This window comes from Sinocyclocheilus rhinocerous, unplaced genomic scaffold (assembly GCF_001515625.1).
Source record: "Sinocyclocheilus rhinocerous isolate Xijiao unplaced genomic scaffold, SAMN03320098_v1.1 scaffold263, whole genome shotgun sequence".
Lineage (NCBI taxonomy): Eukaryota > Metazoa > Chordata > Actinopteri > Cypriniformes > Cyprinidae > Sinocyclocheilus > Sinocyclocheilus rhinocerous.
Window position 1 is genome coordinate 528,785 of NW_015645086.1, and position 14,334 is coordinate 543,118.

Genomic DNA, 14,334 nt, shown 5'->3' on the forward strand with positions numbered 1-14,334 from the left:
GCTCTTTTTGTTGTGCTACTTCTGACACAAGACAGCAAATAAAATTGGCAAATAAAATCAACAGCTGTAAAAGAAAGCAACTGCATAATTTATTCATGCCGCAATGCACTCTGGGAGTCAGTGAGTAGCTATACTAAGTCATGAGTAAACCTAAATGAAAGGATCAAGTACCCCCTACAGTTCTTTTTTAGTTACTAGAACTCTCGTGTAAGTAAACTATACTAACTAAGCATTTGTCAGTACAACATACTATTCCTATTTCACTTTACTTAGTTTTTTCAAGGCAATCGGTTTGCATGCTTTTTTTAAGTAAGCCCAACTAATTAGATTTTACAGTGTAGAATATGCAAACCAGCGCTCTGCCTCTGCCTATATTTACTGGACGGTTCATTCCAGAGCATGTAATATACTGCAATGACAATGTAGTTGGTGGGATTCCATCTTTGTGGGATATAATTACCACATCAGATACAAAATTACAATTGTTTGTTATGATGAATGTAATCCAAAAATCTTGAAATAGTCACCGTTAGTTAGAAATTTCAATCATGGTTTGATTGTTACTTGTCTACAAGAAAGGCACCCTTAAAGGGGTCATATGATGTTTTTTTAAAGATCATTATTTGGTGTATTTGGTGTAACAGAATAACTTGGCATGCTTTAATGTTCAAAAAACACATTATTTTTCAAATACTGTACATTATTGTAGGTCCTCTATGCCCCGCCTCTCTCAAACGCTTCGTTTTCTACAAAGTTCCTCCTTCCGACAAGCGCAGTCTGCTCTGATTGGCCAGCTGACCCAGTGCATTGTGATTGGCCGAACACCGCAAGCACTCGTCGGAAATGTAACGCCCCTTACCATAATCGCGAGCTTCGTCTTTCAAAATAAATGTAAAGACAGTAAATAATGTCATTAGTTTTACCATCAGTTCAAGCCCGAAAGGGGAACAGAGTCGCGTGACAGACACAGTGATTAAGCTGGTATGTGTTTGCACAAGCCACGGTTAAGACAGCTGACTCTGTGATGTGATCCGCATTTGAACAGTCAATAGCAAATACTTAAACTAATAACAAAAGCTTTATCTGTCATTTATCTGTTTTGTTTATTTATGATCAATATAATTACATCACAAAACACTACAAGATAAATAGACATGGCTTTGTTTAATGCCTTGGAAAACTAAATCATTTAAAAAAAAATTTTTAAAAACTAGCAAATGCTGGTATCATGTGGGAGGATAAGCAGAAATGTTGTCCCTTTTGCCCACGACTGACCTTTTTCATTTACCCCAGTCTATCAACACATTGAAACAGATGACATTGTTTACTATTTTCTCTTTATGCTTCTTTGTTAATGATTGTGATTGTCACACTCACTTTGCCTGGGGCCAATATAGCAGACTGAGTTATGGAAACTATAAAGCAGGCAATCCATCCACTGGAGCCTGTAACACATACAAATTTGTTTGGGAAACACGTTGGTGGTTGACGTCATTCCTTGATGGGTAGGTTCACGGTGGCTATAAATGCAATTCAGGAGCCAAAAATAAGTTTTCACCTAATTACTGGACTGTGGGACGAGATCTAAGCTGATCTCAGAATGATGTCTGTATTGCTGGTGAGTTACCTGATGATTATTACTTGAGACACATTTGACTCACTGGCTCTTCTTGCACTTTTGTGTCTTTCTTTGTACATCAGAACTTATATTTTTAAATGAACAAAGATACTATTACTTAAGTTGATATTATTATCATTATAGTTCTATATATTTAATAATAATGTATTTATGTTTGTATGCACTTTCTATTTCACGTCATTGTCTCATTACAAATGTTGGTATATTATTTAGACTGATAGGTGAGAAGTATAGACAATATAGGTTTACTGCCTTTATTTACAAGTTTGTAATACTTTTATAATACTTTTTATAGATATTTATACTAATATTTTTAATATAATAAATATAATATAATACAATTTTAATATATTACTAATTTTTACAATCCACCTTATTTTTCCTGTAAGAGTGGGCGTGGCCATTTGTAATTTTTATGAGTCTGGCTTCCGGTCTCATCCGCTTCCAGCTATTTTTGCTGTACAAAACAGCTCATTTTGCCGCTTGATATTGCAAATTGGTGTGTCTTACCATATTATTTTAATGTATTTTCTTAATTATGAACACACTGGTTTATAGTGCAAACAGTTTTACCGTTTACCGCACTTTGTTATTCTTCTCGTTATTTCCCTACAGCGGTAAATGAATGCGTTAAAGAATAAGGTGGATATATATATACAGGTATATATAATTTTTACTAATTTATAGGCTCATTCCAAATGTTGAAGGTTATAAAAATGAATTGATGAAAAATGAAAAACAGGACTGTCCAGCGCCAATCATAACCAGTGCTCCACATGCAACTGCACCGCAGCTGAATTTCAAAGTGTTGCAAAAAATCTCAAAATCCCCATTTTAAATTATGGTATCAGCAAAACATCGGTCTCCATGGACATACAGGTAAGTAGAGTTCCCTTTGTAAATCAATATTATTCTTCTGTTAATCCATGAATTGAAAATGTGTGTATCTGATCGTTGTAAACTCTCATTTTTCCAGCTGCACTGTGGATATTGACAGGATTCCAATGTTAATTTGTAATGCTGTATGTGATAAGTCATGCATTAAGCTTGTGGATGCAAAACCAGCAGGAATCAAAGTCTGCATAAACTCTTTTAGACGGTATCCATGTAGCAATGGCAGCTACAGACTCTCTGAGGAGGATTATAAATTGATTGTTGGATGCACATGTATTATATAATACATTTTAAAGAAGTAATAAGCACGATAACAACTGTGCTGTGAATTATTATATCTATAAATACACCTGTATCATTATACCTATGTCTCTATCTCATATATTGCATCATTTAAAGGTCCCATATTGTCAAAACTGAAATTTCCTGGCTTTTTTCACGATAACTGAGGTCTAGGGGCTATTTAACTACCATATAAGTGTTTCTGTTCAGTCTGCTCATTTTATCGCGTTTAATCACAGCTGTCGTCGTTTTTTTGTCTGGCAGCGGCAGCAGATATGCGATCAAATTTCTAATTTGAGGCTGTATTACGTCGATTCTGGCACCCAACATCACAACAAGATGATATTTTAAGCTCCTTATGTAGCCGAATCTGCGCTGGTTTGAATGGGCCGCCTCCAGTTTCCCCTTTGTTTTGCTGCCTCCAGCTAGCGCTGTGACGTCGGCTGACCCTAGTTACCTGTGGTTGGCCAGGCCGTGCGTCACTCAGAACACAACAGGCCAATCAGAAGAGAGGCTCATGAATATTAATTAAACAGGCCAAAATCGACCTGTTCTCATAAGAGCTCCTGAGAGAGGAGCTGTAAAAATATATTGAGATGGTTTTTGGTACTTATAACGCAAATATATATTCTTAAGGACATCAAAACCTAAAATAAAAATAAATAAATAAATTTTAAAAAAGGTGTACAATATGTGACCTTTAAAAAATACAGATATATTTTAACTGAAATTAACAGAGCAACTGAAAAGAAAGACACTAAATAAATTGCAATGGCTCTTTTTTTCTCTTACATTTTCTGATACGGTCCTCCAGTAATTAAATATAAAAAGCATTCCATAGCATCCCATATTCAATTAAATTTAAGTTTAAAAATCTACAAATCTAAAAAATAAGTACATTTAAAAAACAATTATAAAGGAAGAAAAAAATCTTGCACATTCCTTTAGTTTGTAAGAAATCCTGTATTTATTAAGGGTTCAGTCATGTAATTTTCTTTAAATTGTTTCCTATTTCCATCACATCTTTGTTTATTTATTGTTCTGTATTGTGTTCTTTAAATATATATTTTTTTAAATGACCCCAAAATGCAAATATTTTAATTTTTTGTTTGTTCCTTTGGGGGGTGGTACATATGTAAATGTATAATTGTTTAATTGAATATTCACGTGAAAGCAATTGCAGATATGGTCATTTTGATACCTTCAGCAAAAGTATCATTCTTTTTGACACAAGCATCACTGATCAAGATACTATAAATATGTATGTGTATTTATAGCAGCATATTTTATTGCCATTCTCAAAAGACCCTATTGATTTTGTGAAACATAAACACTCACCTCCATCAACCTCTTTCCCACACAATACATTTGCATGAGATTTTTATCTTTTCCACCATGTCACCTTATAAAATGTTATAATCTCACCACAAGGAAACACATTCACAGGGTCATTCCCCCTATGCAGCAAGTTTAACATGTATACATAATGCAGAAGGAAAACAAAAAGTACAAACAATGCTGTACTGACAGTGATGATGCTGCAGGGCAAATGAGTTCAAGTGTGCTCAGTTGGACATTATCGTTTAAAGGAGTAGTTCACCCAAAAATGAAAATTTTGCCTCAGGCCATCCAAGATGAAGGTGATTTTGTTTCGGTTATCAGAACAGATTTGGAGAAATTTAGCATTAGCCTACTTGTTCACCAATGGATCCTCTGCAGTGAATGGGTGCCGTCAGAATGAGAGTCCAAACAGCTGATAAAAAACATCACAATAATCCACAAGTGATGCACACGACTCCTCAGTTAACGTCTTGTGAAGTGAAAAGATGCATGTTTGTGATAAACAAGTCCATCACTGAGAGGTTTTTAACTTTAAACCATAACTTGTGGTCAAAACACGAGTCCATAATCCATAATAGCACTTTCTCCATGTGAGAAAGTCCATCCCCTGACTCCTGTCTATCCTTTCACATCAAAATCCAACAACATATTTGTTTAGAACTCTTTTGGACTGTTTTCATTTGTAAATGGTTCTTGATCTGTGCATATTTATCTCCTGATTCAGATGAGGCAACTTTTTTCAGGAGCAAGCAATGTTATGAAGTTAGGACTTGTTTTTTATATAGCTGAAAGCAACAGTTAAAATGATCTACATCTTGTTAGGGTGAGTGCATTTTTAGAAATCTTTCATTTTTGAGTAAACTATTCCATTAAGGTGTAAAGTCTATGCGAAATAGTGAAATCCAAGGCCTTTGACAGAGGAATCACTGAGAAGAATTCCTTTTCTGTCATTGTAACTCATCTGATGGTCCATGAACAAGAGTGCCCACAAGCTGTTCACACCTCCCACAGACTCTCGTAATGGTATTTTGCTGCAGGCCTTTGCAAGCCGGTGTCTATTGTTTAGCATATGGCGCATGACATCAAAAAACAGAGCAGGTGTGAAATAGTTGGCTGTATCTACTGAGGTTAGTTTTAATAACTTCAGCCAATAAAGAACACACAAAAACGGTGGTAATTTCTGTGGGATTGCATATTCTCTTTTGTTCTGAAATTAAATTCCAGTGAATTGTTGTTGAATTATGTTTAACGTGACATTTCAACTACTGAATAGCTTTATTTGACCCTCTAACTCTAGCACTTTCTATTCTATAAATGTAAATAAATAGCTTGTGACGTATAGGAATCTCTACAATGTATGCACAAGAATGGCCTGCAATAAACCCTGTACAATATAGACCCTGGTATAATATTTGATCTTTTAATATCTTTGTCTCCACCCACACTTTGAGATGCCCATCCTGAGGTTCACTATAGCTCCTGCGGTCAGATCCATCCCAGACTTGTGGCCCGTGTGTGAACATGAAAATTCCACTAATCCCTCTGATTGCATATTTCATAGATTCTCCCAATTTTCTATTTTATTAGAAGTCATTGTAATATAATGGTTCTATTTTAACACCAAATTATTCAGTACTATCATTAATACAATGTGGATGGATTAAATCTGTTTAAATGAATTTTTGTGCATACATGTGTATGAATGCATGCTATTTAAAATCTTTTGACAGTCCAAGAAAGCAAGTTTCACCTACTGAAATGGCGATTTCTTCCTCATCTACCTAAACGATTCCCACTAATTTCTTTTTAACTGCCACAGTGAACATACATTTACAACAGAAGAATTCTGTTTCATTTCTGTTTCAACTTGGTGTCCAGTATACTTACATTTGATAAACATGATGAAGTGTGCTGGTCTTGCTTTGATCTATTTTTAAACTGCTAATAAAATCTATATCTATCTATCTATCTATCTATATTTTGTCTATTATAGATCAGTGGATTTGTTTCATTTTGCTATTTAATATGCATTATTGTTTATCAATAATTATTAACAGATATTTGTTTATAAAGAGCTCGCACTCTTATCGTGCCTTTCGTGTTACGTCACTTCCTTACCCTTTCTCTTCTTCCTTTCCGCGTCGGCCATTTGTGATAATCGGTAAGAACACCATGAGCTGTAGTTTACTATGATATTTTGTACTGTTTTGAGCTAACATTTAAAACATATATCTCACACCATTTATACACGGATGTGTTTTGTACCGCGTGTGTCACATATTCGCCAAATAGTCAGTTTTGTGCGCGTTTTATCGTGAGTGAATGGCAGCAGGGCCGAGTCGCTACACATGTGGGAGAGCAGCGCTCTCAGGCCCTGCGCCTGAGTGAACTCTCCCCGATTCAAATAACGTTACATGTTGAAAAATACAAAACTCAGTTCTGCTTCCAACTTGTATAGCAAGGTGTTTGTGTGTGAATAGAGCTGGTTTCTGCTTGGATATTGACTGATGTGATTGTTTGATGCAGACTGAGCTGGTTGACAGTCATCAAATAAAGTCAGGATGCAGAACGACGCTGGTGAATTCGTGGACCTGTACGTCCCCCGCAAATGGTGAGTTCAAATTGAACTGGAAATGTCATTTAAATCCTTGAAACACCTCGTCTGTGTTTATTTTGATAATATTGTGAACTGTACGCACAGTTCGTTTATCTAGAAACATATTTACAGTTAAAATACTGGTTAAATATTTTGTGAGCACATACTTGTATACAATTTGGGAACATCAATTTATTTATTCTTTTTTTTTTTTTCTAGCTCTGCTAGCAACAGAATTATTGGTGCTAAGGATCATGCCTCCATCCAGATCAACATTGCTGAGGTTTGATACCGTTTTTAACATTACAAAACTAGTCTTTTTGTTTATATGTGTATCTACACATGTATATATTATTAGATTGCATGCATATATTATTAAAATTCTAAAATGCAGTTTAGACCGCATACATGAATATACATGAAAAAAAATGTATGTTTTGCATTGACAAAACTGTTGGTATATATTGTAAGTGACACCAGCCAAAATGACAACTGTTAGATACCAATAGGTATATTAGTCTATTATTGTGATCTAACCAACAAAATCTCAGAGTTGTGATGATTAATGAGCTTTTCCTTATGGTTTTAACAGGTGGACAAGGCTACAGGCAGGTTCAATGGACAGTTCAAGACCTACGCCATCTGTGGTGCGATCCGTAGAATGGTATGTTCAAACACGCTTAAAGGAATAGTTCACCCAAAAATGAAAATGTAGCCTCCGGCCATCAAAGATGTAGATGGAGTTTGTTCCTTCATCAGAACAGATTTGGAGAAATTTAGCATTATATCACTAGCTCACAAATTGATCCTCTGCAGTGAATGAGAGTCCAGCTGATAAAAACATCTCAATCCACACAACTCTAGTCCATTAATTAACATCTTGCGAAGAGAAAAGCTGCGTGTTTGTGATAAATCCATCAAGATATTGGAGTCTTGTGGACAAAAACAAGTTCAGTTTGGAGTGAACTCTTCCTTTAAAGCCCATTCTTCTGCATCCGTATATCATATGTAGGATATTAAAATGTAATGTTAAAATGTAAAATTGGAATGTGTTCATATAAATGTGAAAGCACAGATTCAGTTACATCTGGTGCGGCCTCAAGACATTTGCTTTGTCATCTGCAGGGTGAAGCTGATGACTCCCTCCTGAGGCTCGCAAAGAACGACAGCATTGTGGCAAAGTAAGCCCATGTCAGTAAACTGCTGTATTTTCATCTTCATCATTTTTTGGCAGATTTTAAATGCTTTTTGAAACCACTAGTCTTAAGTTTGTGGTTATGCGAAAAGATGCTTTAAACTTCCTGTAAGATTAAGTTTTCCTATTCAGCAACTGATTTCTTTGTTCTATAACCAGTAAGAGTTACAGCACAACTAAAGGATGTAAAATCCTTTGTATTGAATATTATTGTTTTTTAAGAGTCTTTTTAATAATGCAAAAGACTAATTTTAATTACTGCCATAGTATTCACTGAATTTCTGCAGTTGATCAAATGTGTGTTGTAATTGTAGACTGTTTAAATCAGACTGTGTTTGTTACAGGTGGATGCTAATTATGCTTCTCTCTAATGATTGCGTTTTTCTCTTTTCAGGAACATCTAAAGGAAGTTTCTTTGTAAAATAAAAAATAAAATTGGACACCCGTGTTTGTGTTTTTAATATATGGTGTGAGTGCTTGAGAATCATTAATGGCTGCTTGGTTTTTTAAGTGATGTGAATAATTAAAATGATCAATTATGGAATTATCAATTGCCAATTATTGTGAGACTAAATTAGAAGGGAATTCTTTTAACCATTATAGGAAAAGAGAACAAATTGTGGTGTTATGAGAGTATTTGGTCTGTATTTGTTTGTTTTTGACAGGATATGGTTTACTAAGATTTACTGTCTGTCACAATCTGAATGAGTATCAGAAGAGGCAAATTAATTTCATGTGCTACACTTGAGTGTCAAAGCAAGCTTTTGGAGAAGATTCAGCTGCAGTAGAGATAATGGCCAGATGGAGGCGCTAAAAGGAGGTGATTAGTTGGTTAAACTAATTATATTAACCATACGAAGAAGTATTCAGTGTTGGGGAGTAATATAACGTTATGTAATTTAATTACAAAAACGGAGTTACATCTGAATATTTTCACACATACAGATCTAATTGGTTTCTTTCCTAAATTGCATTGACTGTTCTAAAATATTAGACACCAATATTTCAGGAGTTTAGGACATGCTTATTCGATAACTCATTTCCTATTTGGGCTTATGTATTTATTTAAGATTAACTGTTTTTTCAAAGGCATTGTTAGATGCCAGTGTTTCCTGTCATAGCTATGCAAAGATTTGATTTCACAAACAGTATCATAGCTAATAAACTATTTCTTGTTATGATTTTAAGTCATTATTTAACCTCCGAACCATCTCAAAGTAAAAAGCGCTGTTAAAGTCTGATTTTGTGGTAGCTGTACTTTAAAATTAAATGATTATAATCTTAATTCGAGTGATGAAGGATTTTGAAAGTCTGACAGTAATCAGTGTTGAGAACTACTGTAATGTTAACCCTGCCTGCTTTAAATGTTTCAAAATGATTAACCGTTGAAAACTCGTTAGAAATTTAGAAAAGTAATGAAATGTAATCAGTTACATTACTTTAATAAAGTAATTGAAATAGTTACACTACTTATTGCATTTTAAATAGGGTAACTTGTAATCTGGAACCTCTTACCAAAGTAGCCTTCAAAACATTGGAAGTAATGCTCTATAAGAACAAATGCTTAACGCACATTTCGGAGTGCACACAGTGTCTGGTTTTATAGGAAAATGCCGTTTTATAACTAAAGAAAGGTTACTGTGTGTGTGTGTGTGTGTGTGTGTGTGTGTACTGGTTTATATATCCTGGGGGGGACTTAAACCTGAATACACACAGACTCATGGGGACTCGTGTCACGGTGGGGACCTAAATTGTGGTCCCCACGGGTACAAAAGCTTATAAATCATACAGAATGAAGTTTTTTGAAAATCTAAAAATGCAGAAAGTTTCCTGTGAGGGGTAGGTTTAGGGGTAGGGTTGGTGTAGGACAATAGAATATACTGTCTGTACAGTAGAAAAACCATTACGCCTATGGAGAGTCCCCACAAGGATAGCTGACCAGACGTGTGTGTTTCTTTTTTTTCTGATATACCCATCTATTTTTAGTAAAAAAAAATAAAATAAAAAAAAGTCTATACACGAAATATTTGGGGACACTGATAATAGGCTATAACGACGGGCCTTCGTCCGGTAGAGGTCATGTTGAGCTCAAACAGGCTCCGCGCTGCCATTGTGCGCCAATGACTCGAATAGCTTCTATGGGCCGCATAAGGTTCTTCCTCTGGAGGACGATTGGCGGCCCAGAAACCCGAAACCAGTGCTGCATTCAAGTCTGATAACACTATAACAGCATTTAATGCCAATATATGATATAGATGAGAGTAAAGTTACGCCCTTTGCCACTGTTTTTGAATATTAATCGTTTAAAGTTCATCTTATTCGGAATACTTGAAAGATGTTGTTTCTATACCAAACTGGAAATTCCTTTGGCGTGAAAATTGTTGCAAAATACACTAAATGTATTTTTCAAAATAATATTCATATTTGTGTACTTTTGATTAGATTTCAAATAAATAAATGTTACTTCACTAATAAAACCCCGAACTTTGTGGTGTTGATAAATTCCGTCCGAGACTGAATAATTTATAATAATTATAATTTATATTTATGCATTTAGCAGACGCTTTTATCCAAAGCGGCTTACAGTGTATTCAGGCTATACATTTTTTTTTTACCAGCATGTATGTTCCCTGGGAATCGGACCCACGACCTTTTGCGCTGCTAACGCAATGCTCTACCACTGAGTCACAGGAACACTAAATAAATTAAAGATAATAATAAAAAAATTGTGAGTTGAAATGTATGTGACTTATTTATATACCCAAATTGTATATTTTTGCTTTTTTTATGCCTTTTTTTCTTCTTTCGGAAATATTGGTGTTGTATAATTTTGTTAAAAAATAAAAAGTACGCCGTGAATAGTTCAATTAGAAGAGGGCCAATAAGAAACAACATCCGGTAGATTAAGCCCCGCCCATCGAAGAACTCAAGTCTCACGCTAATTGCCGTTCTAGTCGCGTACATTATTTCTGCGCTTCAATGGCTGTCCTCCTGCAGACACACTGAGGATTTGCAATCCACGCGTGGAAGAATGATTAATCTCATACTGCATGCACGTCTAATTTGATTGCATGTTTGATTCAGTTAAAGGCTGCATTTCCTCTCTAATGCCGGGAATTATTTCCAGCTTTAATCGACCTTACACAAGATAACCTCAAACTAGAGGAGACATACTGTCTGTTTGACAGCTCTCAAGTGCATCTTGATTTTTTATATATATTTTTTTCTGTATGTACGACGACTTTTAAATCCAAAATTATTTTTATATTTCGTCTATAATCGTCGGAGCAACATTTAAGCCTGTTGTTATAATAATAATAATAATAATAATTGCAAGTCCAAATTTGAAACGCGTCTCGGACAGCTTGTACTTTGCGAACTGAATCCGAATCGTCGCCGCTTCATTAAAACACAATAGCAGGGCTAATCTAGATTAATTTTTGTTCAACATTTCAGACTCGGATGCCCACAGCGCCTGTATGGGAGTGAAACTCTCCCACACGGAAGTGACTTACACACGTTAGGCCAGTGATCGTTTGTGTTTTTCTAGGTGAATTTATATTAGTTGCGTCCATTGAATTAGTTATTAAAATGATTCCTGACAAGGCACCAGGCGAGGAAGTGTTACACGCTTCAGGAGACTTGAAGAAACAAGCGCACATCCCCAGCTTTGAGAAATACAAAGAGCTCTACATCAGATCTGTCGAGTCTCCTGAGGGTAAGCTTCATTGGGCACTGGGCAGGTCATTAACAGATTAAAAGCTTTTTGTTTTTATTATTAAAAACAATTTTTTTTGTTTGTTTTTAATAATAAAATCTTGTTAATATGATTGTTGTTGTTTTATTATTAAAATACTTTTTTTTTTTTTATTCATACTTTGTCCAGATGCACTTCCTAGAAGAAAAAAAACCACCACATGCCCTTATGATATGCTTAAAAACATTACCCCCTGTTTATAGTAATACAAATAAAATATTGTAATAGTGTGTTTTGTTGTTATTTTTAATAATAAACATATTAACAATTATTGTTGTTTTTAAATACTTAAAAAAAACTTTATACTAGTACAATTGAAATATAATGTTTTTAATAATAATAATAATAGTACATCATTCATGCATTTATTATTGTTGTTGTTTTTATTTAAAAAAATACTTTTAATAAATAAAAGTCCTTACTTAGACCAAATGCACTTAATTCCTAGAAAAGACACAACCATTTTATTTAATTATTATTATTATTTTTTTAAAACCATTTTGCTCTGGATACACAAGTTATGAATCAGCTGTGCATAAATATTCTGGTGGTTGTTGTTTTTATTTAAAAAAATACTTTTAATAAATAAAAGTCCTTACTTAGACCAAATGCACTTAATTCCTAGAAAAGACAACCATTTTATTTAATTATTATTATTATTTTTTTAAAACCATTTTGCTCTGGATACACAAGTTATGAATCAGCTGTGCATAAATATTCTGGTGTGTTCGTCCTGTTGTGTCCAGAGTTCTGGGGAGATGTTGCCAAAGATTTTTTCTGGAAGACAAAATACACCGGGAAGTTCCTGGACTACAATTTCGATGTGACCAAGGGTGAAATTTTCGTTAAGTGCATGGAAGGTGCCACAACCAACATCTGCTATAATGTTTTGGACCGCAACGTCCATGAGAGGAAACTTGGTGACAAAGTGGCTTTTTACTGGTTAGTATTTGTGAATTATGTGGTTTAAATGTTTCAGTTTAGCCCAAAAGTTGTGCATGTGACATTAAGTCTTTTCTTGTATTTTGAGAGCAGTGTTAGTGTTTTGAATTTCAATGCGTCTACTTTTAACTGTCATTTTAGCCAATGTTGTTACAGTACAGTACAGTACACGTAATACCTCTGAATCGACATTGGTTTATGATGATTTCTCATGGTTTCAGTCTACAACCTTTCAGTAATCAGCCCAGTTCTTTAAGCACAAGGTTAAACCACGGTTGTATTCGGGATATTTGGCCACAAATCTACTTGGTTTAGATCCCTTCCAGGTTACCTGAGTCAATATAACATTACTGGGCCTGGGCTATTAATACATTAACATGGCAAACACTGACAGACAGGGGTAAGTCAGAGCAAAACAACTGAGATAAATTTAGACTGTCAGGCTGTTTTAGTAAATCATGGAAGCTTGAACCATGTCCCGCCAATAGCGCTCCAACCAGAATGAGGTGTATCTGCAGTGTTGCGTCTTCATAGTGTCATTTCTTCATGTGCATTGCAATGGATCACTTTATCTGTGCTGGATGCTGTCCATGCAGTTCATGAGGACTTTTTTTTTTGGCAGTCATTGTTCATTAGCATTCAGATCTACAAAAATAGCTTGTAAACTCTTTACGTGCAACAAACGTTGTCTGGGGCAGTTGCTAGTTCTCTGCTTTCGCAATGCCAGTTTAGCAATTGTGAAGTTTTCGATCGTTTCTTGTTACGACATAAGTTCAAATCATTTCAGAATTCATTTTGAAATGCTCAAGTGTGGATCTCTTCTGCAGTTGTTGTCTTTTGCCAGACTTTTGCTTTCTGTGTCAGAGCTCGGTTCTATTTTAAGAATGTCAGCTGACATACAAAGTCAAAATAAAAAGCTACTTATTAACCTGTAGGGGACATTTAAGGGCACCTCTCACACCAAAATAATTGTTTTCAGCAGTTTACAGCAATTGAAACATATCAGAAACATTGAGAGTGAAAACTGAACATACAGGTGAATGCATTTTTTGTTAAACTGCCCAGTGTCTCATGTTCATACTTTGCTGTTGAACACAAGTGTCAGTATACATGACTGGTAAATGAATGAACTTTGTTAGAAAATATGTTGGAAAGTTGTTGTTGTTTTTTTAAAGAAGTCTGTTATGCTTATCAAGGTTGCATTTATTTGGTGAAAAGTACACTAAAAACTAATATATTGTGAAATATTATTACAATTTAAAATAACTGTTCTCTATATTTATATATTTTAAAACGTAATTTATTCCTATTAGGGCTGTGCAATATATCGAAATTATCGCAATATGCATATCGCTACAGCTTGCAATATTTGGGGCCATGAACAAAAGACAAAGAGAAAATCACTCTCTGCTCTTACCTAAATAACTTTTGTATCTTAAATAAGAATCAGTGCATATTGAATTCAAAGAGTAAATACTAAGCAGTGTTTTATTTTTCCTTTTTATTATTCAGTTCCTAAACTCATGTTAAAATAATTACACTAATGTTAAAATGACATTTTTATGTAATATTAGAGTAAAACACTACCCTTCACTTTCAGAAGTTGTTGTAGGGGTGCTTTCTTATTAGAATCAGAATCAGAATGAGCTTTATCACCACTTAAGTGTGCGCAAACAAGGAATTTGTTG

The 14,334-nt window shown here is 34.7% G+C and overlaps 2 protein-coding genes and 1 long non-coding RNA gene across 4 annotated transcripts in view; 2 read left to right on the top strand and 1 right to left on the bottom strand.

The window, feature by feature from the left end:
- The first annotated feature begins 6,237 nt into the window (after positions 1-6,237).
- Positions 6,238-8,387, top strand: rps21 (ribosomal protein S21). Of its 2 annotated transcripts, none has more exons than XM_016509089.1 (6): positions 6,238-6,317; positions 6,683-6,767; positions 6,972-7,035; positions 7,345-7,416; positions 7,878-7,943; positions 8,342-8,387. In XM_016509089.1, the coding sequence occupies exons 2-5, from the start codon at positions 6,718-6,720 to the stop codon at positions 7,935-7,937; spliced, it is 246 nt and encodes an 81-aa protein (XP_016364575.1). In that variant the 5' UTR covers positions 6,238-6,317; positions 6,683-6,717; the 3' UTR covers positions 7,938-7,943; positions 8,342-8,387. The 2 variants fall into 2 exon arrangements, with proteins under 2 accessions (XP_016364575.1, XP_016364574.1); XM_016509088.1 differs by having other exon boundaries at positions 7,878-7,933.
- The window catches only part of LOC107705689 (uncharacterized), a 21,496-nt gene continuing 15,113 nt past the window's right edge, over positions 7,952-14,334 (bottom strand). Inside the window, exon 3 of the long non-coding RNA XR_001636092.1 lies at positions 7,952-8,089. This is a non-coding gene — a long non-coding RNA (uncharacterized LOC107705689). The remainder of the gene's footprint in view (positions 8,090-14,334) is intronic.
- Positions 10,912-14,334, top strand: part of LOC107705687 (acetyl-coenzyme A synthetase, cytoplasmic-like) — an 11,417-nt gene continuing 7,994 nt past the window's right edge. Inside the window, exons 1-2 of the mRNA XM_016509086.1 lie at positions 10,912-11,665; positions 12,451-12,646. Of these exons, the coding sequence (XP_016364572.1) occupies positions 11,539-11,665; positions 12,451-12,646 (323 nt within the window). The 5' untranslated portion in view covers positions 10,912-11,538. The remainder of the gene's footprint in view (positions 11,666-12,450; positions 12,647-14,334) is intronic.

Excerpts from the sequence above, each read along its gene's own strand:
- rps21 (XM_016509088.1), top strand. The coding sequence starts at position 6,718 with ATGCAGAACGACGCTGGTGAATTCGTGGACCTGTACGTCCCCCGCAAA. Across the intron at positions 7,036-7,344 it reads TCCAGATCAACATTGCTGAG|GTGGACAAGGCTACAGGCAG; the intron begins GTTTGATACCGT and ends TGGTTTTAACAG. Across the intron at positions 7,417-7,877 it reads GTGGTGCGATCCGTAGAATG|GGTGAAGCTGATGACTCCCT; the intron begins GTATGTTCAAAC and ends TGTCATCTGCAG.